The 22,956-nt window shown below is 39.6% G+C and overlaps 2 protein-coding genes across 2 annotated transcripts in view; one reads left to right on the forward strand and one right to left on the reverse strand.

The window, feature by feature from the left end:
* The window catches only part of AHR (aryl hydrocarbon receptor), a 62,725-nt gene extending 49,206 nt beyond the window's left edge, over nucleotides 1-13,519 (reverse strand). The window contains exons 1-2 of the mRNA XM_021538301.3: nucleotides 13,427-13,519; nucleotides 5,697-5,884 (exon numbers count right to left, since the gene is read on the reverse strand). Coding sequence (XP_021393976.2) covers nucleotides 5,697-5,884; nucleotides 13,427-13,482 — 244 coding nt within the window. The 5' untranslated portion in view covers nucleotides 13,483-13,519. The remainder of the gene's footprint in view (nucleotides 1-5,696; nucleotides 5,885-13,426) is intronic.
* Nucleotides 13,520-13,747: 228 nt separating this feature from the next.
* Nucleotides 13,748-22,956, forward strand: part of AGR3 (anterior gradient 3, protein disulphide isomerase family member) — a 160,052-nt gene continuing 150,843 nt past the window's right edge. The window contains exon 1 of the mRNA XM_021538302.3: nucleotides 13,748-13,762. The gene's annotated coding sequence lies outside the window, so the exon portion shown is untranslated. The remainder of the gene's footprint in view (nucleotides 13,763-22,956) is intronic.

Here is a 22,956-nt window from a genome sequence, read left to right on the forward strand (position 1 = left end):
CAGGACAAATTATATTTTAGGCTCTGACCTTGCAAACAAGAGTCAGGAATCCAGAGCAAAGCCCAGAACAATATGCTTAAAACTAATCTCCCTATTAACAAGGCCTACAGAGAAAAAACAAATGCTCTGCATACTGGGATAGGGTTTTCAAGAAATTTTACAACAGCTTTGTGGAACATAAGAGGCTCCTACACTGACTTTTCATATGCTTTTGATTAAATAATACACATAGGGCAAAGAAGAAGAGATAACCTTTCATTTCCTTGCAAAGGGAGTTCTAACAATGATTAACATCAATCACTGAAATACCAAAATGTAACAGGAAAAGAAAATCCAAAGAACATATTAACTGTTAGCATTTGTACCTGGTTTCTCTTCTTATACTACAAATACATTAACATTTTAAGCCCTTACTTTGTTATATAAATAGAAATTTCAATTTTAGATGTTTAGTTTGGGTTATATTAAATTACATCAATCCATGGGGGTATAGAGCTGCCCACCTGCATCAGATGCTTAGTGACACAATACTCCTAAAAATAAAAGCTAAAATTATGAAAACATACACATTTTGAGATTTAGACTGATGTCACAACTACATGACTCTAATCATCATTTTTGAAGATCAGAATTTAGGACTTCAAAGCTTAAATCCCTACTTATCATCTGTTACGTAAAATACAGGCTAAAATAGTCTGCAGCAGACAGTCCCAAATAGTCAGTGTGCATCTCAGGGATTGGGGGCAAGGGGGGAGGTTTGGAGAAAAAAAAAATTTAAGAAAGAGACAAGCAGTGAAAGAATAAGCATGGATTAGGAAATAACTTGAATGGTATGGTAGTCTGATACTGAAATAATTATATAATTCCAAGATTCACATTTTGTATTAATTTTGTATTTGGGTCAGGGGGAAGACAGTACAAAAGGAAACAGAGTTGGTTTGTTTGGGTTGGTTTTTTTTTTTTCCCAGCAATTTTTTTCCTCCAACTCTCAAACAAGATTCTAAGAATTTCATTAAAAACTGTGAAAATTACTTCATGTTCACGGTATAAAATAGCAGATACAAGAAACGTAATTAGAGAGCAACCAAACTCTGGGGTATTTTCTACCTTGGGTGTAGAAAAATGGCTCAAGATAGTCATGAACCAAGTAATACTAGCCTGGCCCACTAGAAGCTGAAATTTCTATGCAGCGTCCACATAAACACTCAAAAGCGGTAAGTGCAGCCTAACTCCACTGCTCTACTGGGCTTTAGCTTTTCCTGCTGTGGAGGTCAAGTATCTATGTACGCAGCAACAGAAGCAGGGGAAGGAGGTATTATGAAAGAGAAGTCACATTTTCAAAAAATACATGGGGAAAACTGCATTAGACAGACAGAGCAGGCAAAGATGGTAATTGTCTAAAATAAAAGCAAGTCAGGACAGAGCTACTGTATTGTCCTGGTCTTACTGTGCTGCGTTTCAATAATTTTTGTGCTTTCAGGTTTCTGTTCAAGACCACCACCTGACATTTGGCAGAAAGTGTCTATATCTGCTAGACTGGGAAAAGCTGCTGCCCTTCTCAGCGTGGCAGAATAAATACATTGTCTCCCACTTCGCCCGTCTTCCCCATTTCTACATCTTAGCCATACTCTCCAGAACAGGAACCACATGTAGTCTGTTCTCTCCAGCACAGAGTATGATAGAACAGTGGGCATGACAGGAAAAATACAGTATCAAAAAATATATTTTATGTGATGACAATGGCTGCATTGCAAATATAAGCCATACGACGCCAAGGAATGTGTGTTAATTATATTACAAAGTTAAAGAAAAAAGGCAATGCAAACTTAGTGGAAAAAATAAATCTTAATTATTTTGTTATTGCTGTGCTTGCCAGAATCCCTAGCATCCCACATAAGAAACCAATTCTAAACTGATTTTGAGCGGAAACTTTCTTCTATAAATGCAAAGTACTGCCCAATAAGCAAGAGGGGAAAAAAACCCCACATACTTTAAACCACAGGAATTCTTAGTGAAATGGATGAAAGGACAATTAATAAGCAACATGTTGAATTTTGTTTCTAATGTATTGATACACACACATAGCACAGCTACTTCATTTTAGATTCTGCAAGTATCTCCTTTATTCTCAGTACACCTTCAAAAAGAAAACCATGTCCCTAACATTAAAAAAAGTGATCAGTCACAAACTCCACTTTTAACCCTTTAATCTGTTTCACCAAAATCCCAAGAACAATTATGAATGCTTTTCTTTACCACAGTAAAGTATTTAAGTGATTATCAATTAATGAAATAAGGAGCAAAGCTAGAGGCAAAAGGGCTTCTTCCTTTAGTATGCATGGCGAACACAGGCTATGCCTAAATGACTGTCCAGTTGTGCTCCAGATGCTGAGCTCACACTAACCTGCATCCACACAAAGAACTGTTGTCCCACATTCTACTTTATATTTTTCACTGCTGAATGCACACATGCATGGGCACTTAACAGCAAAATGAACTGAAATAATACCAGGACAACACACAAAGTCTTTAGTGATTGTCAGCAGACACCTGCCTGATTCATCCCAGTCTCTTATGTATAAAAAGCTTGCCTTAAGCCACTTTTAGAAAGTATCTTACATGCACAAAATAAACACTCTAGCAGTGATTTAAGCTAACCTGCTTGACTTTGAGGACTGCTAATCCACTTCAGTACAGCAGGTAGAAGTGCACAGCTGAGAAGTGACACCACCCTAAAGCACATTTTAGCTTTGACTTGCCGCACAAGACTTCATAAAGAAACAGACTTGAGACTCACTATTTTAATCCACTATTACAATTTTCTTCTTAAGCCAAGGTGAAATTTGTACATATAAAAGCATGCCAGAGTGCCTGACATGGGCATACAGAAAGCCTGCTTACATCATGTGGACTTGAAACTAACCTGATTACACTAAACTATAGTGTATATAAAGGGTCACTTAGCAGCACAATAACTTCATTAACAAAAAACAACGATAAGCAATTGCTCAACAGAATACAATCACCAACACTAAGATCTTTTGAAGTTGTGGAATTGTAAAATACATACACCTATTGCCTACAACCTGAAATATGGCAAGCATGCAGAGGTCTACCATATTTCAGTAGACTCATGGAAAATCTCACCTGTCTCTAGCTCCAGAGAACATTCTGTACCACTCTAGCATCTTAATAACTAGGGTCAAGTGTTTTATATATATGTATATGCATATACAGATACATACACTTAGCTTTTAAGCAACAGCAAAAAACCCCTGTAAACATTTAAGTGAGGCACATTTATTCAAATTGATGTAATTTTTTGAGATGTCTTTCATGAAACAGTTCTTTTTCTCTCCACAGACTTCCGCCTTCAAAAAACAGACATTCACTCTAGATTATTTAAACTTGGAAAAATGCAAGTGTTTTCTTTGAAAAAAATATCTATTGTTACAGCAAAAACTTGGGTTTCCTTTCAAGCAAGATTATATGATTACACGTTTATATTTTACTTTCCGCAGGAATTTACACACCCCCCATTTGCATCCTGTTATTCATTTAGCGTTTCCCTTTACTTCAGCATGCTGCGTTAATAAAGTGGAGCCTTGGCTCAGCCTGGGCACTCAAGGTGACAATCAGTGCTCCCCCTTGCATTTGTCAGATTTATTCTACAGGGTTTTCCGCATATATCCAACTACACAAAGCGCTCTTTCAGAAAAGCCATTCTGTGAAGCACTGCATAGGCAGAGCATGAAAATCAAACCTAGGGCTTTTTTCCTAATTCTGTTCTTCAAAGTACTAGTATTTCTTTTGGAAAGTGAATTTTACTGAAATAGATTCCATGTTATTTAATACGACTAAAATAGTATAAAGATCCAATTTTCACTCTTCTGTCAGTCATACTTTTGTTTATCTTCACTGAAGTCATTGGCACTAGTCTTTAAATACCTTCAGATGGAGACTGATACTAACTTGATCTGTAGTCCTACAACACAAAGATCTGAAAAGAACTAGCAAAAATACTTTTTCTGCCAATAAAACCCCTTAAGACAGCTTCTACTGAAGGTATCAATTCTTTTTTTCCCTGTAGAGAAATCATAGCCTTAAACTTTATTCCAGGACCTTCAAGTGCACATTGGAAAGAAGAATAAAAATCAAGCAGTTCCATTGTACAAGAAATTGAGATGAGAAATTAAGATTCACTATTATCACTCCATCCCAAGTAAGACAAAAACTTGCAATCTTGGAATTATTTCAGAAAATATCATTAAAGCAACCACAACAAAACACACTTCATTGAGATGAGAACTTCTTCAATTCACCAAGACAACACAGACAAGTAAAATAATTTCTTTTACAGCACTCTCCTGAGATAATGTCTTGCAAAGATTTTCACAAAACTGAGGTGCCAAGAGAAATCTCATTTGATGAGAGAAAATATTTGCATTTGAAAAAATCATCGCTAGAAATATTTGGCCAGCACTAGCCTTCAAACTTAGACTTCATACTAAGAATTGTCCTGAACAAGCAGAAAAATCAAAACACTTGGATATATTCTTCAAGAAATAAAACAGAATATAAATTCATAAGCACTAATAAACTGAAGCCATTTGACACAATAAATGAAAATAAACACTCTGTATTCCTGCAGGAAAAAGTGTCTATTTTAGACAGGTTTCTTGAATCCTCTCATCAATGTTTTGGAGGCTGAGACAATCTTAAACTGATGATAACAGATGCTATTTTAATGTCAAAAAAAGTTTAAAAACAACTTGAAATTTAATATCAGCTTAATTGCAATCAAGATTCTTTAGCTATGGATGATCAATAAGATTTCATCTTCAATATAATATCTGTAAAATCTCAGTGACTGGTAAAGGAAAAGGACAATTAATTAAATACAAGCTCCTTCCTTTATTCCTGCAATGAATAGGATCAGACTTTGAAGAAACTGGCATAAAGCCAACCAGTGAATCCCACCCTACAGAGCAGCTCAGGTAGTGAGGGAGAGAGAGGGATAAGACTCCTTGGCTAGCTCGGAGTGACCAAGGACACACACTTCTGACCCCATGACTACTTTTAGGGTTGTTGTATTACCCTTGCCAGGACTGGGGTCAGTGCACACCTGCCCACATAACTGAAGAACCTTACATGTTGTTTTAATGCCTCATGTCCTGCACTAATCAGGGCTTGGACACAGGAAAGATTTTGTCTCTGCTCTTTACAAGTCACCTTTGCAATAAACTGTAGGAAGGGGCGCTATCAATTACTTTATATCAAAGCAAAGTCATTTTTGATGCATCATTAAGCAAAATACAGCTGGATGGGAAGTCATATGACATATTTTGAAACAGTAATAGTTTTACTAAGGCAATTTTCAGAGGGGGAAAAGAGAAATCTCTTGGGTATCCTTGACAATCTGATGAAAAGGATTGGAGGACTCATTAAGGGCAATATTACTTCCAAATGCAAAGTTTTGAATGACTGGTGACCTAAGTGAAATATAAGTAGTTACATTTGGTTTCAAGTAAGTCGAAAGCTTACACAGTTACATTGTATATATTCATGCAACTGGAAGTTCCATTTAAAATGCAGATAAATTTAACAGTTTTAAGCACTTAAACAGCTGAAATCAACATACAATATAAACTGAATTTTACAAGCAGTTCAAACCCAAATAAATTCCCAACGCTTACCATCAAAAAAACTTTTCGCTCTCAGGTAACTGACGCTGAGCCTAAGCACAGACAGCTTATCCAACTTGGCGATCACATCTTGAGGGAAAGGCAGCAGGCTCGCCAGGCGGTCCAGCTCCGCATTCAGGCGGTCCCTGTGTCTCTTGGAGGGATTGGACTTGACTCCTTCTGCTGGGGATGGCTTTACACTGTGGCAGAAAAACAAACGCAATGTAAACGCCAGCTCCTTTCCAAAGATGAAGGCAAATATTTGCCATGCCTAATGTTACACATTGTATCAAACTGTAACAACCAAAATGTTTTACCGAGTGATTTTATTTCCCTTTGGGGAAAAATAAAAAAGTAACCTAAAATGGCCTAATCTCCCCTCCAAAACACACATCGTTAAATGAAGCAGTTTGAGCTACAATGTCTGCTTGAACTTTTGAATGAACATTTGAAATCTTTGAGATTCAGAAATTTTTATAAAAAGTTTCCTATGTTTTCAGTCAAATATTACTTGAATTCTTCGAAATGTTACAATTCCAAATATACCAATAACTTTTAGTAACATTTATGTACAAATAAACACTTTTTCACTTCAATACAATTTCTTACAGATGTCCTAAATTTTTATCAGTTTGGAAGAGGCTAGTATTAATTGACTATAACAGAAGTTTTAGTAGCTTCCTAGGCATCCAAAACTATAGTAAAAACCATAATATCTAGCTCAGTTAGCATGTAAAATCTTTGTAGGAAACACTGGGAGCTCTCATCCTTTAAGTCATCTCGCAGTTGAAGGCATTTCATTTGAGTACAGCATGACAAAAGCACATCTTTGTACAGTACAAAGAACAATTTTAAAAGCTTTGTGTTATGAATTACATAATGAAGTTTTTATAAACTTGCTATTTTCCATTCATATTCACCCTGAGCTCCAATTCCAGATACTTGGAAATTCACCCCTTCCAACATACACAGAATTCTGGGAAAAGGTTTATACCCCTACTCATTTAAATTACAACTAGTCATTACAAGCCAATACTGAAACCAAATAATTTATCTGCCTAAGCCATAGTACATTTTATGTTCTTTATTAAGCAGTCTTCTAATTGAAGAGTGACTCATTGTCACTTTTCCAGTATTGCAGTTCTACGTGAGATCTACAGCAGTTATGAATTTGTCCTGCTCTCACAGAAATGTTGGTTCTGCAAGCTGCATCACTCAAAAATACTGAGCAGAAAGACATTCAGCAGCTAATTCCTTCAGCATTTCATTTAATCTGCTCCCAACTGTCATCCTTATATCAATTACATGATGAGCAGTTGCAAAAGTTCCAATAGTTATTTTTGCCACTGCTTAAAATAACAGAAAAGTAATTTCATTTTGTATTTTCAGTCAAATCAGTACTGATAGAGTGGACATTCTTATTTTTAGCTTGTTTTTACTTTATGTTTCAATTACACCTCTTGTTAGTTTAAATCCAAGCCCTTCTTTTTACAACCACTGCTTATTCAATTGTCACTTGTCAAAAAATTGCGCTTAAGCCTGGCTGCCTGTTCCCCAGCACTAGAATTGCCCTTATGTGGAGCCTGGAAAGGTGAAGACACCATAATGCAAAATGTTGATAACAGACAGAAATATAATGTATCAGCAGAAATTACTTCCCAGATGGATAAAGTTAAACCTTCTGCAGAGTAAATATTATAAATTACTAGTGTTTTAGCTTAAAAAAAAAATTTGAAAAGCAGGCAAAACAGTTGAATCAAGAATTAGGAAAATTCTTTCTATGGAAAAAAACATAGATTCATCATGAATGGCAATGGATGACTAAATACTTGGTTAGATGGGTGCTTTGGCCACAAATCATGTCTTTGACACAAGCAGTTCACTATATTTGCTATGGATCATTAAATAATTTATCAAGGTTTTCTTCGTATTCTCTTATGCTGGCAGAAAATTAATTTGCACAAGCAATAGCAAAACTTAAATATAGCCCAAAAAAATAAAGTTAAAAATCGTCAAACATTAGCAGCAACATTAAAGTGTATTTCTGAAATATTTTTATGTATTAGACTGTTCCTAAATATAGAAACAAAATAATGAATTTCAAACATTAAGCATGTAACAGTTGTATAACAACCAGTGAACAGCTAACTACTATCAAATCAAAGTGGTCTGCTTCTGAAAAGCAGAGGACCCCATAGAAACCATTTAACACACACAAACTTTAGAAAATAAATCAGCACTATGTAACAGGCTTTTCTGTCTTAACAACTCTCATCAGATTGTCAGATGTGATAGCTTTTCTACTTTACATTTACTTTCTAAAGATTTATCTTACTTTTAACTATCTCAAAGCATTTCTGAACACTAAGTTACCAGTCTTTGTATCATAAATCTTTCCATATTCTCTCCCCCAAATCAAACACTGATTATGCCCAATTTTCCCCTCTGTCACCCAACTAAAATTCATTATATAATAATGGATCCTTCAGTGGTGAAGGGAATGAGGAAAGAAGTGCTGGGGGCATAAGGAGCAACTTAACAATTTTCCATCCATTTATATAAACCCTCAATGCTAAAGACAGCCCAGCTTCACTGCAGAAAATTATCTTCTAGGCAAATTACATGCTATGTCAAGATTAAATCCACACATGTGCTTTATTTTAAAGAAAAAAAGGCTAAAAGAAGGAATGTATTTAAGCTGATCTTTCCATCATTAATCTTCTACCTTTCATAGGAAATCTGAATTCTCTAACCAAAGGCCAGAGGTCTCTGTACACTCAGTGCCTCTGGACTTATCTACAACCCTTGTTACCCAAGAGCTGCAAGACAAGCAAGAAAACTTAATTTTTTGATTTAACAATTTTAAAGGATTTGCCATCACAACAGTAGTTGACTGCTGTTTTCACAGGTCTGCCACAATATACTTAATCAGAAGTTTTTTCACTACACATGCTCATCATGTGCACCTTCATGGACATTAACCCTAAATGTTTAAAAAGCACACAGTTACCTGAGTCTTAATTATTCTCAAAAGGCCACATTAAGTTTCAATATTTACATGCTCATGTGTATTATTTTAAAGGGAAATTTTAGTAATTTCAGAGAAAATGCAAAGAGAGCAAAAGTTTATTTTGTTCATAACAACGTAAAACACTGGGGAAAAAGTAGAAAACTCAACAGTCAAGCATAGAAAAGCATGATCCCTTAGTAGCAAGACTGAAGTGAAATGAAATCAGAGAATAAATGAATGTGCAAGAAGAACACTAGAGAGAGTGAGACATGTTTTAAAAAAACTTATTTGTTAAAAACCCCTAATTACTCGTTCATCAGGACTATCTTACTGCTTAAGAAAGAGGGATATAAGGAAAAAACATAAAAGTCACCTAACTAATGTATTTAATCTTCCCAGCTTTGAATATTTTTCATCTCATATTTAACAGTACATGCAGTAACATATGTTTTTCCTATGCATAGAAGTTCACTCAGTGGGGGCCAGGTATATAAAATCAGTTATGACACTAAGGAAGTAATAGAATCCTAAAAAAAAAGAATTTACTTTAGCAATTTAGCATTTACTCTTATTTTCCACACTAAATTTACAATTACTGAAAATTTAGCTGATGATTTCTTTGGAACCAACAGATAAGAATTACACAGTATCAACCTTTTAAAGTTATTGTCAACCAATCTTGAAAGGGCAGAGATCCTTTCCAGTGGCTCTTTCAGCAGAGACTGAAACCAGTCAAGATTCAAATTGTTGAAGGGATAAAATTGTTTTATTAAAAAACCTCAATCAGTGACATGATACTTATCTGATGTTGGGCTACTGTTTATCATCCAGGAACAAATTGTTCAGGTTGGTTTGGTGCACTAAGGATTCAACCAGAGTGAGAGAAACATCCAGAACACAAATCAAGGATGGAAGTTTGACACTCAGTTTTAACACATTTCACAACTTTCTAAGATAACAAGCCAGCATTTATTGGAAAAAAAAGAAAAAAAAAATATGTTCCTGTCTACTGACCATGATACTTATATATGTATACCTCCATTTGCTGCAGAGTCTCTTTCTAAAAAGTATTCTTTTACAAGAAACATAAACCAAAGCCAAACAACCAAAAAAACCCACAAACCTTAAAACAAGTGACTTTTAACAGTAAAGTCACTTTAAACAGTGATTTTGCTACATGTAACATACAGCTACCCCAATACTGACAAATATATATCAAAGATGATTATTCTACATAAGACAACAGTCTTACTACCTCCATTTCAAATAAGAGGTGCAAACTGCTTTGTAGCAGATAGTGCTTTACACAGAGTAATAGTTCAGTGATTATTTTTCTTTTCTGATGAACTTCCTTTTTGAAAGTTTACTCTGGCACTTCTTGTTTGTTTGCCTTAAATGAACACATAAATTGTTCCAATTTTTTAAATTGTGTGCTCTGCTTTCTAATACTACTAGGACGATTCATTACTAAAGATGAATCAGTCAAAACTCTGGAGTACTTAATGCCACAAATACATTTAAGATAACAAAGAAGAAAACCCTATCATAATTTTTTAAAATTTGTTCTACTAGATAAACAAATCATTATGATTTTTGCCTCTGCATAGCATGAAATATTTAGAACTCCCCACCCCATTCCTTGTCTATTACATTTATCCAGTTATACAAAACAATTCTTATCCAAACACTGAAAAAAAGAAAAACAAACCAAATGAGAGATAGTAGGCAAAAAGACATAAAAGCTGCACATTGGCACTGTACTTATATAACACCTTTCATCTCACATTAGAATCTATCTGCAGTAAACCCCATTTCCATAAAACTTGCATTTTTCCCCTCTAACTACAATGGTACTATATTAGTTCATTTAATAATCACTAGACAAAAGAAGTCGAAGACTTGGGGGAAAAAAAGAGACAAAAACAGAAAGCAGGGGCCATGCATTGCTCCCCAAGGCTCAGTGGGGAGTCCTGCTGCCACCAGGGGTCTCACAGGGTTTAAACCTTAAAGAGGGAGGAAATTGAAGGACTCCAAGGTATTGAGAAAGTGATTTCTGTAGCATATTACAAGCAATTGTAGTGCATGTGTTTAGCATCTTTTTCTTCTCTCCCCTTACATGACAAGATAACAAGATGAATTGCAGGAACAACTGCCTATTATGTTCCCCCACAATGGTGGGGTTTTTTTTAGCTACAATATGTAACTCCCAACTGAATCAAAAAAGCACATTTCAACACTTGGCACAGTCAGACAACAGCCTGTGATTCCCTCTCAAATCCAGGTCTCTACAAGGCATATAGTAAAAACTGGGAGTTGTAAGGAGGAAGTTTCTTTAACTGTTATAGAGTTATGACCATGACTTTCATGAGTTATTTGTACCTGAAACAAGAAGTATTTCTTCTGTTTAATTTTTTCCCATGGCAACTATGGTTTTATATTTAGACCTTCTTCCATTTCTATAAGCTGTCTACACAGATTACTAATTATTATGCTCCATTAAGAGGTACACACGTGGCAAATTAAACTTTAGAACTATCAACAGATATTGTCTCTTCTACAAAAGATACTAGTCCCAGTAATGTATCACCTCTAGCTTTTTCTCTTCTCTCTTTTTTTTTTTTTTCTGAATAACTGAATTCTACTGAGGGGAGGACAAATTGAATTCAAACAGATTAAAATAACAGTAGTGTCAAACCTTTATAAGCCAGCACCAAGTACATTTCTCTTCTCTCCTGCAATCAGTTGAAAAAAGCTTCTTGCCTGTCTCTTGTCTTTTTTTCTTTTTTTTTTTTTTTTTTTGGCCTAAAGGTGTGGTCTTGTATGTAGTTATGTGAGAAATCAGAGCCCTCTGACCCACTAGCAATGTTCTCCAAGGCTGGCCCAACAGAAGAAGCAACCAAAGAGCATAAGGTATTTTGAGAAGAAAAGAACATGAAGATGATAAATGTGTTAAAAGCAAGATAAATGTCTTACATAAGAAATAATTTCCAGTAACCCAAGCAAAGTGGGTTAATAATTAGCCTCCACTTCAGTTACAAGTGAACAAACTGTTTCACTATGAATTTACTTTTATTTTGAGAAGAAACTTTTATTTTGAGAAGAAACTTTTTCCTCTGATCCTAAGGCAAATAGATAAATAGTTCCCATTAGTAATAAAGCCTCAAGTTCAACTAATCACAGCAGTTCAGCCAATTTACATAACAAGAAGATACAGGGAAAATGATTGCTTACATAGACACTACAGTAAGGCAAAACAAAAAGGTTTCACATCCTCTCTCCATGGCTAACCAAAATTTAATAATAAGCTAGACATTAAGCGATCTCACCAGCAAGGCAGACCACCTCATCTTGCACAATCAGAACCATTTGCCTTTAGCTATTAGTAGGCTAAAAACGTCACCAGTACATTTCATTTCCTCACAAACAAACACTGATTTCATTCTTAAAAATCCAAATCTACAGTGTGAATTTAATTAGGTACCTCTCAATTTTAATTTAGAAATGAATGGTCAAAAAAGCGGGTGCTGGTCTTTTCATAATTAATGCATTTTCTAGCAGGGGAATTATATATATATGGAGAGACATATATATATATATATATATACACACACACATTTTTAGACTTTTTTCGCTAATTTGCAGGGTAAAAAACCCAAGTTATGTACATGCATTCATTCTAACAACTCCATACATAAAGAAGCAAGCACTCAAGCTAATCCCCTTCACCCCAAGACCACACTATCTGCTATGAATCTAAAAACACATCATTCACAATATGATTTCATCAAATATTTCCCATTCCTTCCTTTAATACTTTTGAATACTTTGTTTTTACATCTACAGAAGTAGCCCACAGAAATGCACTTGGATTTTTTGAGCTTTGCTTATTTTTCTTGCAACTCGGTAGTTTATCTTCTCTAATTTTTATAACCTACAGATTCTTGACTTTCAGTTGAAAGTGCAAGTTAAGCATCTCCTCTAGCCTAAAAATTACCCTCTCATGAGAGCAATGTTTCAATGAAGCATATACAACGTAGGATGCAAACCTAAGGCAGGTGCAGCAAACAAAATTACTCTGTCACTAAACAGTTCCCACAGTCGCAGAAATCTAAATTAATAAACAAAAAGTCACTATATAGCCAGGCTTTTTTTTCCCCCCCTCTTCTGACTTGTCTACAGCACTTGGGTTTCTTTGCACAAATAAACGCATCTCATGCGGTACCGAAGGATTCAAGAGGCGGGTTCAGCCTTCCCAGGCAGGCCCCAGACGGTGCCCAGCCTTTCCGGACTCCGAGCCCGCGTTCTCCGCAGGGACACCTGAGCGGGCGGGCGGCCGCGCGGTGCGGAGCGGAGCGGGAGCGCGGCGGGGAGAGCGGCCCCCGCCCACGGCACCCACCCCGGCGGGGCGAGCGCAGCCTCCGCGCGGAGCCGTCACCTCAGATGCCTCCCAATCTAGGTCAGCCGGCTGCGCCCTCCTTCCACCGCCCCGACCCTCCGAGCCCAGACACTCCCTTCTTCTTTTTTTTCGGGGTGAGGGGGAAAAGCCCTAAAAGCAGCAAGAGTCCTGCCGGCACCGCGAAGCAGCAGCGCTCCCGGCGCCCCTGCCCCGCACCGCCCCCGCCGGGCCCCCGCGGCGCGGCGCGGTGCGGGGCAGGACGGCGCGGCCCCGGGAAGCCCGGCGCTCGCTCTCCCCGCCTCGCCGCGCCCCTCGCCCGCCCGCGCGGCCGCTTACATTTTCTGCACAGGTTTCCGCCGCTTGCGACTGGCGTAGGTGACATTGGGGTTCATCCTGCCGCGGCTCTAGCGCCCCGCGCCGCGGGGGCCGCCGCCCCTCCTGCCCGCCTCGCCCCGGCTGCGGGAGCGGGCGAGCCCCACCGGCGCCGCAGCCCGCGGCTCGCTCCGCCCGCGGGCCCCGGTCCTGCTGCCCGCGGCCGCCCAGAGCTCGCTCGCTCGCTGTGGCGGCGGCGCCTTCCCCGGGCGGGCGAGGACGGGAGGCGGAGGCGCTGCGGGGCGGGTTCCCAGGTGATCGGCGGCGGCTACACCCACTCGCCGCCCCCGGAGGGCACAGGTATGGGGGCGGTCGGGGCTTTCCAGCGCCGCGTCTCCCCGCCGAGGCGACGCCGTCTCCCCGTCGGCTCCTCTGCGGCGGTGGGAGGGTGCTCGGCGGGCTCGGCACCCCGGCACGGCCGCCGTCTGCTGGCCGAGCGCCTGTCAGAGTGCGCGGCGCCGGGACCGCCCCGCACCGCCCGGCCCGGCCCCGCGCCCGCCGCCGGCCGGGTCCCGCCCCGCCGGCTGACAGCCGCCGCCGCCCCTCACGGGGAGGCCCCTCGCGGCGGCGGGCGGAGGGAGCAGGGGCGGCCGCGCCGCCATGTTGGGAAGGTCACGCGAGGAGAGGGAGGACCGGCGCGGCGGCGGGGGCAGCGCTCCGGGGTGGCCGTGGGGATGGGAAGACGGAAAAACCCCGAGCCTCTGGCGGCCGGGGAGCGGTGCGAGCGAGGCTCCCGCGGCCAGTGAGAAAGAAGGTCAGCTCCGAGCGGTCATGTAGCCCCGATAACAGAAAATAATCGTGGGAAGAAAAAAAAATCACAGCGTTAAGGTTGGAAGGCAACCAGCTCAGTGGCACCGTGAGGTCCATGTCTGTCACTCCATCTCCCCCTCTTCCCGCCTCCGCCGGGCTGACACCGTCACAGCCGCAGGTCGCCCCAGCAGAGAAACCCAGAATAACAGGCGACTGCCCAAAATAGGGGGTTACTGGAAAGGAAGCGGAAAGGCACCGAGATCCACCGAGGACAAGGACAGCGGGACACCTGGGGACAGAACGGGAATCACTGGGGGCAAGGCTGTCGCTCGCCAAGCACCGGGAGGACCGGCGGGTCTCAGTGACCGAGAACGCGGCTCATGTCCGGTTAGGTGGTGAATCTCTGAGACATTACGCTGATATTTTCGGCTAAACATGTGTTTCAAATGAAAGGAGCTGCATGGGAAAGTTACTGCCAAATTGCGGACGAGTAAAACCGTCCAAGAAGAGCCCCGGTGCCGCTCTGACCCGCCGTCGCTTCCCCCGCCCGTTCTCTCCCTCCGGTCCCTTTCGCCGCCGCTCCCGCAAGCATCAGAGCTCTTCCCTCCCCTGGAATAACCGCAGTAAATTTTGTCTCAGCGCTCAACTTGAGAGCCCGGGAGTCGCCCTGTGTAAACACAGGTTGTTCGCGGTCACGGCTAGACGAGAGTGGGGAAGAGCACCCTTTTCCCCTTCCCGCGGCACCCGCGCCCCACGGGGATGGCCCTGCCCCGCCGCCGGAGCTGCAGGCTCGGCCCCGGCCCCGCGGTGCGGTCCCACCGCTGCCGCTGGCGGGAGGCCGAGGCAGTGTCCGTGGTGCTGCTCCGGCTGCCCGTCCGCAGGGGCCGGCCGGGCTGTCGGCATCGCCCCCGCGGCGGGGGTCTCGCCTCCGCCGCTCACAGGAGCCCTGCTTACACGGGTGCTTCTGCTCCGCTCTGCCGACGCGGGAGATAGCGGTGGTCCCGGAGTTAGCGTGCGGCAAAAACCTGGGGCTGGTCGCGGTGCCCGCCCCGCGGCCCAGCGGTTCCCCCGGGGCGGTCCTTTCGGTCCCGCGGGGTCCCCCCGGGCCGGGCCGTGCCCCTCCGCGGGCGCTGGCGGCGGGCATGGGGAGCACTTGGTTATCAGCTTAATTGCTCGGGTTAGTTCCCTGCCATCCTGTGCCAGGGGCAAAGTACACTGAAGCCCCAATAGGCAAATAATATTAATTTGACTAAATCTTAACGATGCTAGTGGGCTTGTCAGATGCCAGCGATTTGTCAAATTATGTTTTGAAAAAGATAAGTCTTCAGAATACAACATTTTTGAGAAAATACAGTAAGAGGATCTTATGCCTGATGAGGTCAATGCCTTGCAGTCACGGTCCGGCCAACTTTCTGACCTAACATTTTTGCAGAGGATACCAACTTTTTGGTAGCTTCTGTCCTCTGTCCCTTTCCTCTTCACTCATCTCTCTTCACAAGAGCATCCTAGAAAAAACAAGTGGATAATACTGTATGTGTCTTACTTCTTTCTTTGTTTCAGCCGCTTTCTTTTTTAGATTTTAGAGCTGAAACTGGAAATTCATGCACTTTCTTCACTCCAAACATATCCATCTACGAAAGCACTCTGTTTCTTCCAGCCCAAACTTCCCAGTCCCTTTCAGTGCTCTTTTCAGCCTGAGCCTCTTCCTATCCACTAGTTTCTTTCTCTGTCAACACAAGTGGGCTGTGATCACTTGATACAACATAAATTTCTGCTCTGCTTTCATTCTTGTCTTCACTTGCATTATCTTTGTTATAGTTACTGTTCATGGCTCCTCTTCTTCTAATTTTTAATTTAATTGTTTCCAGTCTTTTATTTATTCACTTTGAGATTGAAGAAAGTTTTTTATTTTCCACTGGCCTCGAGATCACAATGCTTTCTTGAATATCTTGTGCTACCTAGGTAGCAGATACCCATAGTTACACTGTCTCATGTGCTACCTCCAAATCTATTGGGCATTACATGAAGAAGGAAGAACCTCCTATGATGGGCTTTTTCTCCCAGTTCTCTTCTGAGGCCATGGGAATTGCATAGCACTAGCAAGATACTGTGGTTACTCTTAGCTCCCTAATTTGGAACTAGAGAGTAAGGTAAATTCATGCTGATAGGCAGAAGTTGTATCTTCTGTACATTAGCAGTCCAATCCACTGCCTGTTGTTAGAAATCCTCTCCAATGGGGGAGACCCTATTTAACAGCAGATTTCAGATGTTCTGTGCACAGAGAATTGCAGAATGCATGGAGAAAGTCCTTATATGTCACTGGGGCTTTTTAGGCTGTTAACTAAAAAATTCTAAAAATTACCCACAACTTTTGCACATCAGTTCTCATCTGATATTCTTATATCTCTTTGCTTAATGCACTATTTCTTTTCTATTTCATAATTTGGACATAGTAGAGATGTTGCCTCATATTCATTGTAAAACAAGAAAAAGTATACAACTGTGATTCAGCAGCCTTAGAACTTCCTTTATAGTGTATTATTTTCATTGGACTTTTTATTATTTTTCTTTTTGGACGTGTATTTTGTCATGTTTAACAACAGGTTTGGTCTTGCAAAGGATGACTGTGGTTACTGTCATGTGGACAATTAAAAAAGGTTTAGTTCCTATGGAGATCACATTCATGCATATAGTACTCACATCTCCTCTTGTTTTATCTTTAGGCTACTACTAACCAAAGAACACATCTTCCTGGAATAAATTCTCTCAAACCACTAGCAATCACTTTTCTCCTCATACTCAATTCTAGCATTTTTGCCCTTATAGATATGAATTGTGACACCAATCAATGATGAGATTTTTAAGAGAAATATATTTGTGTGTGTGGTGAACTGTGCCTTTCCCCATCCCCAGCATGTGTGAGGTCCAGTATCCAGTATACCTTGCAGCTATCATCCTCTGGAACTTTGAGAACTCTCACTTGTCAGCAGTCACACCTGTTGCCCTAGCTCCAAAATAAGCTCTATCATTTTGTTCCCCACAATTCCACATTCTGCCCCATTTCTGCATCTCCTGCCCTGAACAGTTCCCTCCTAAGCTCTGTCTTCTAGCCCCTTACTCATTTAATAGCTTAAGGACTATTTGGAAGAGGGGACTTTTAATAAACAGTCAGAAATTCCTGAGTGAGCTGGAGATTCACAGGGTCACTATGAGACCAACAAAAATCTTGTCATTTGGGAGGAATTTATAAGAACTATAAACACTGCTTGTTATCTTAGGGTCATCTCTGACTCATTTCTAGCTTTTACCCTACTCTTTCTGTCCGTGGCCAAAATTTTACTTCCGTCAGCTTAATTCTGTGTGCTGACTTGTTCTAGCTGTTTGCGGTGCAAATAACACAGAAGAAATCTAGTCTGAATATGTGTGATTTCTTCTTCCCTGGAGACATGGAAAGAAGATTGGGATTTAAAATTGTGATTTATGCATCTCAGGTTTTATGGATATACAGAATTGTTGCTGATTTAGCTGTTATTTTCTCTGTTCTGCTAAGAAGACAGCTCAGATGAGTCTCATACTACTCATTTCAGGGAAGTAATCATCTATGGAAGTTGAATGAGAGTTAGTGAATTGCCTATATGTGGATTCTTTGGTGACTGGAAGGGTCATACAAACATATCACTGCGAGAAACAAGGATTGTTGGAGGAGAATCTACCCCACTTTTTAAAAATTATCAGAATTATACAGAGAACAAAGAAAGTCAGTGTTTGGACTAATATTACAAAAGCCTCATTTGCAGGTACTAATTGAACTGTATACTGTTTTAATGAGAAAATGGGATTGACAACAAACTTCCCCCTCCCCCACACTGCTATTTATATTTTTGTCAATATAAGATAGGAGTACCACATTCTTTTTCTTTTCTCCCATCCAGACACCTGCCTCCCCACTCCCACTACCGTTGAAGGTACTTCTGATGTGTTAGTGTTTAAAATCACACCCAATTTCTATTGAATATTTAACTTGGGGAGCATTTCCAGAAGTTGAAGGGCCATATAAATCATGAAAAATATGAAATATAATTATTTGGGAAAGGAGAATATAATCCTCAAATAGATGTTCCTGCTGATAGGTCTTGGTTAATAACAGTGGTTTAATTATTTTTAATTCATTGATTTGCACTAATCCAGTGTAATCTATAATCTTAATTGTTCCAACAGAGATGCCAAAAATTATTGAATAGATGAAAAACACATTTAAAGACTGTGTTCAAGATTTTTCAACTTGGAAAAAGTGTGGAAATTAGTAAGAATTGTCTTCAAGGAACGATCATGATTCTGCTCAGACCCTATGGTATGTAAACCAAAAAAGCATATTGCACCTCTTAGTACAGGGATAAAGGAAAAATATTATTATAACATAAGTATAAAGTCAGTACCTTGCTTAGTATTCTCAGGTTTTTTCTCATATGCAGAAACAAGTGGAAGAGAAAAAATTTATACAGAAACTGCCTCTTTGTTCAAGATAACTCTTTTTTCATCTGAAAGCAAGAGGTTCTGAAGAGCTATAGAGATATAGCAAGCAACTTAGATGAAAGTTGCCTGCCTAAAACATTCATCAGTCTTTTTTTTCCTGCAAGCATGGAAAGTAAATTTTATATTACAGCTAAAATAGTCTTCCATTATTATGCCCAAGGACCTCTGTTTTTGTCCTGAAAAGTAAAGAGCCACACATTTTCATCCAGCATAATCCACTCCCAGTCAAGTACTGGAAGACATAAAACAATCAGTGATACTAGGTCATCTTTTCCCAATGGCAAGTCAGGATGACCCAAGAGAACCTCCTAACCAAGACACCAGCAGTGTAATAAGACTGACAGCCACTTGTAGCCATTCCTTCCTCCTCCCCTCCTTCCCTGTTGATGGAGTAAGTTTATGTTTGTTACATGAATATATAAAGAGTTAGTCTGAAACTACAAACCTAGTAAGAGAAAAATACTGGTTTTGCATATATTGTATGTTGTTTCCTGCAGTCAAAACACCAGGATCAGCAGATACATTATGTTCCTGGGATCCTTCCCTGCCACTGAGGCTCACTGGCACAAAAGGAATCAGTTTCCATACTATTATTTTTTAGCTGCCAAATTAATGTGATTGCATGCAAACTGCAAACTGCCTGTGCTAGCCCCTGAACTGCCCCTGGGAATCATGTGGGAACATGCTGAAGCTGTCTAAAGGATGAGTCTAAGAGTTTAAATCTACCAGTGATTGTTTTAACATCCTGTAAGTTCCACAGCACTTGTTAAATTTACTAATACAGATTTAGCCTTAGAAAACATTTGTGATGCTTTTGGCCGTAAATGTTCCAAATAGCCTACAAACACTAGGATGCAGAAGCAGGAAAGTTTTGGTCACAACAATAAATCACCATGACAATCAGCAAATGTGGGCAACATATGATCCGGCTGCACAATAAATACAATCTTATTGCACTGAGACCTTCTGTTCTCTACACACAACAATTACATGAAGACCTGATCATTTACTTCTGCTTTAAAAACACTACTGCACTCTATTCATTAACAGGGCTTTGTTGCTAAATTGGCTTATAATTTTAACAAAACCTGTGGTTTGAGAAGTCCTGAAACAAGCTTACAATTATGATGGCTGACTCAGTAGGCTGCAAATTCTCTTTCTGCTCTCATTAAGAAGAAAGGGTACATACAAAGTAAGACTAATGAGTAAAAAAAATTATCTAAATTAGACATGGCAATGCTGTTTCCATGCCAGAGTTTAATTTCTGTGAAAAGAAGCTTGAGCTAATTTTAATAAATAAAATTATTTTAGGTGTCATGTGTTTTAATTTAACCTTGTAAAACCTTACCATGACTAAGATGAGCTACAGGTATTGTATCAATAGCAATTGCATTATTCCTCATTCTAGGGGACTTCCTGTCAAATCTAGTGGGTATACAAAAAGAAGAATATAACAAAAACAGCAAATAGATATGCAGATATCTAAATGCCAAAGACCACAGCTAAAATTAATATGAGGACTGTATAATTACACAGAGATTTCCACAAACATAATGTATAATTAATAATAGACAAGAGCAAACAAACAAGAAAGCCCAAACACAGTGATTTTAATACCTGCTCAGAAAATAGCTTGCTTGAGAATAAAATTATGGTCTTAGTTTTATTCAAATTATTTTCATTGAGATGGTACAAAATGCAGTAATTTCTTGAGTCCATATCTCTCTAAAGCATAGTGAGCTGAATCTGTGTCATCCCTAACAGCTAATTGCCCTACACATCATTTACTGCCTTCTGTCACAAGGACTCTGCAGCCTCCCCAGCTAACGTGCTCAGGGCTTACTCCTAGAGACTTTTTCTCATTGAACAATTCAATTTTTATAGGTTTTCTGATTTAGACACCTAACATACTTTCCTGTACAGAATTACTACAATTTTCTGTCATTCCAGCAATTTTTTTTTAATCTTATCTCTGACTGAGCCACCTGAGGAAGTGAAGAGAGGAGAGAAGACAATGGTGTTAGGGCAGGAAAGTAGGGAAGGAACCGCCTTTGAAGAATTAAAGCCAGCATAGATCCTGAGAGCTGCACATTACATAGAACAAACAATAACACTGGAGAAAGGGTAACAGGAGCAGGTATCTTTTCAGTGGGAAAAACTTGAATGCTTTCATTCTGCAAATAGTAGTTACGGCTTGTTATTTCTTCTTAGCATTAATGGAGAACATGCATGTACTGAAAACTGCCCACAAACCATTTGATGTACTGTTTGCTTTATCCTTTCTACTTTTTCCACATTTATCCTGTTAAGTGTCCAACCAGACTGTGTTTACATGTATCACTAAGCAAGCCACAACTGTTGCTAGCTACATATCATCTTTATAGTCTCATTATCTCTGGTTCTCTGAATTCTGTCTGGCTCACAGACTAACTTTTAGTATTTAACACTTGCTTGTAATGAGACTTCTCGAAGCCTTCTAAATCAGTGTGCCATGCATGCAAGATAAATGTCTAGCTGCTCAGTTATAGTGACCTGCATATTCATTTTCCCAACTAGCTATCTAGCATAAGCTTCAGAGTAGGGCCTCAGGTGTTGTCTGAAAAATAAGATTTTAACAATCTCATCTGTGCAGAAGCTGTCTCTTAAATATTTTTTATGTTATACACATGCAAAAGAACCACAGACCAATGTCTGGTGTGTTCTTTTGCAGTTCAGAACCTCCTTTAAGTATTTTTCTGTTTACAATAATAAAGATACTGAATAATGAAGATACTGAGTTGGAAAACTATCTGTCCAGGGGAAAAAAAAAAAAGCTTTTATGCTTCTTCTAAGGAATGCTGCCTCATTTATCATTTTTATTTTGGATTATATATATATATATATATATAATTTTAAATAAATGACAGATAAAATACTGGAGTGGATAAGACGTATCATGGGCATTCTTTTCAATAAAAGGTCTTTTAAAAAGAAGTGCTTGTTCTTAGTCCTTGTCTTTAATCTTCTAAAAACACTACATTTAACCAGCTTTGAAACCTACACATTACCAGTTTTTTGTGTCAGTTTTCTTAGCAATTCTGATAATCTCAGCACAATAGTGTCAGAACTGTTTCTTCAGTCTTTTGCACCAATATTCTCCTGGCACTACAATAGATTGTATCAGCAAGATACTATGAAGCTTTAGAAGTTCACCATTTTCCCTAGATAGTCAATGGATCTGTTACGTAAACTATCTCCCAGAGATTAAAAGTTGCTCATTTCAGAGATATAAAATACTTCTTGTTATTTCTGAGGGTGTATATCAGAGCCAGTTCACAGCTTCTTTCATCAGGAAGACTTACCAAAAGGGATGTCCCAGAGGCAGCAAAACTCCAGCAAACACTACTTTTCCATCCAGGATCCATTTAATAGGAATTTCCTGAGTCCACACTTGGTAAGTTTGAATCTGGGCTCTTTTATCTTACAAAGTTAAGGGTGAGGTTTCCCTGGTAATGTGCAGCATGATAGATGATCCTTCAAAAGTAGTTAACAATCCTTTCAAGGCACATATGACAATATTTTGGAGTGGGATTTGAAAAGAAACCAAACAACAAGCACAGAAATTGGTTGAGCTGATCTCATCTATGTTAAGAAAGACAAGAAGCTGCATGTTGATCTGTCTGAACCTTTCAGCTGGTCTTCAGGCTTGCCTTAAGGTGGCTTGTGGCATAATGTCTCAAGGCCACTGTGATATGTTTTAAGTGAGTGTCCAAAGATGAAGGAATTTGTAATTCCTGTATTTGTTTCTACCTCAAACCTAAAAGACTCAGGAGCTGCAGCTGAAGGTTACTTCAGTTATTAAATTTATCTTCTTGAATGAAATGCACTACTCTGTCAAATTTTCTATTTTCTGTTTTGCTTGCTTGTTTCCTGGTAAACATTCCTACTATACCTATTAAAATATAAGTAGTTATAGTAATATTAAGTGAATTGAATCTATGTTGCATTCAGTTCCCTAATTTCATCAGATCAGGATATCTGGGCATAGTGTTTTGCATGCTAAATAATAAGACAGTACTGTGTTGTTCTTGGGGCATTTATTCATTCCTCATCTGATTGAAGTAATAAAGCATCTCTATACAATTTTAAGATGTTTAATAACAAAAAGTCTTGGGACAATTTATCAGTCACAGAAATGTTTAAGTCTTACCTTCTAAAAGTGAGAGTACTTT

The sequence above is a fragment of the Lonchura striata genome, chromosome 1 (genome assembly GCF_046129695.1).
Source record: "Lonchura striata isolate bLonStr1 chromosome 1, bLonStr1.mat, whole genome shotgun sequence".
NCBI classification, from domain to species: Eukaryota; Metazoa; Chordata; class Aves; order Passeriformes; family Estrildidae; genus Lonchura; species Lonchura striata.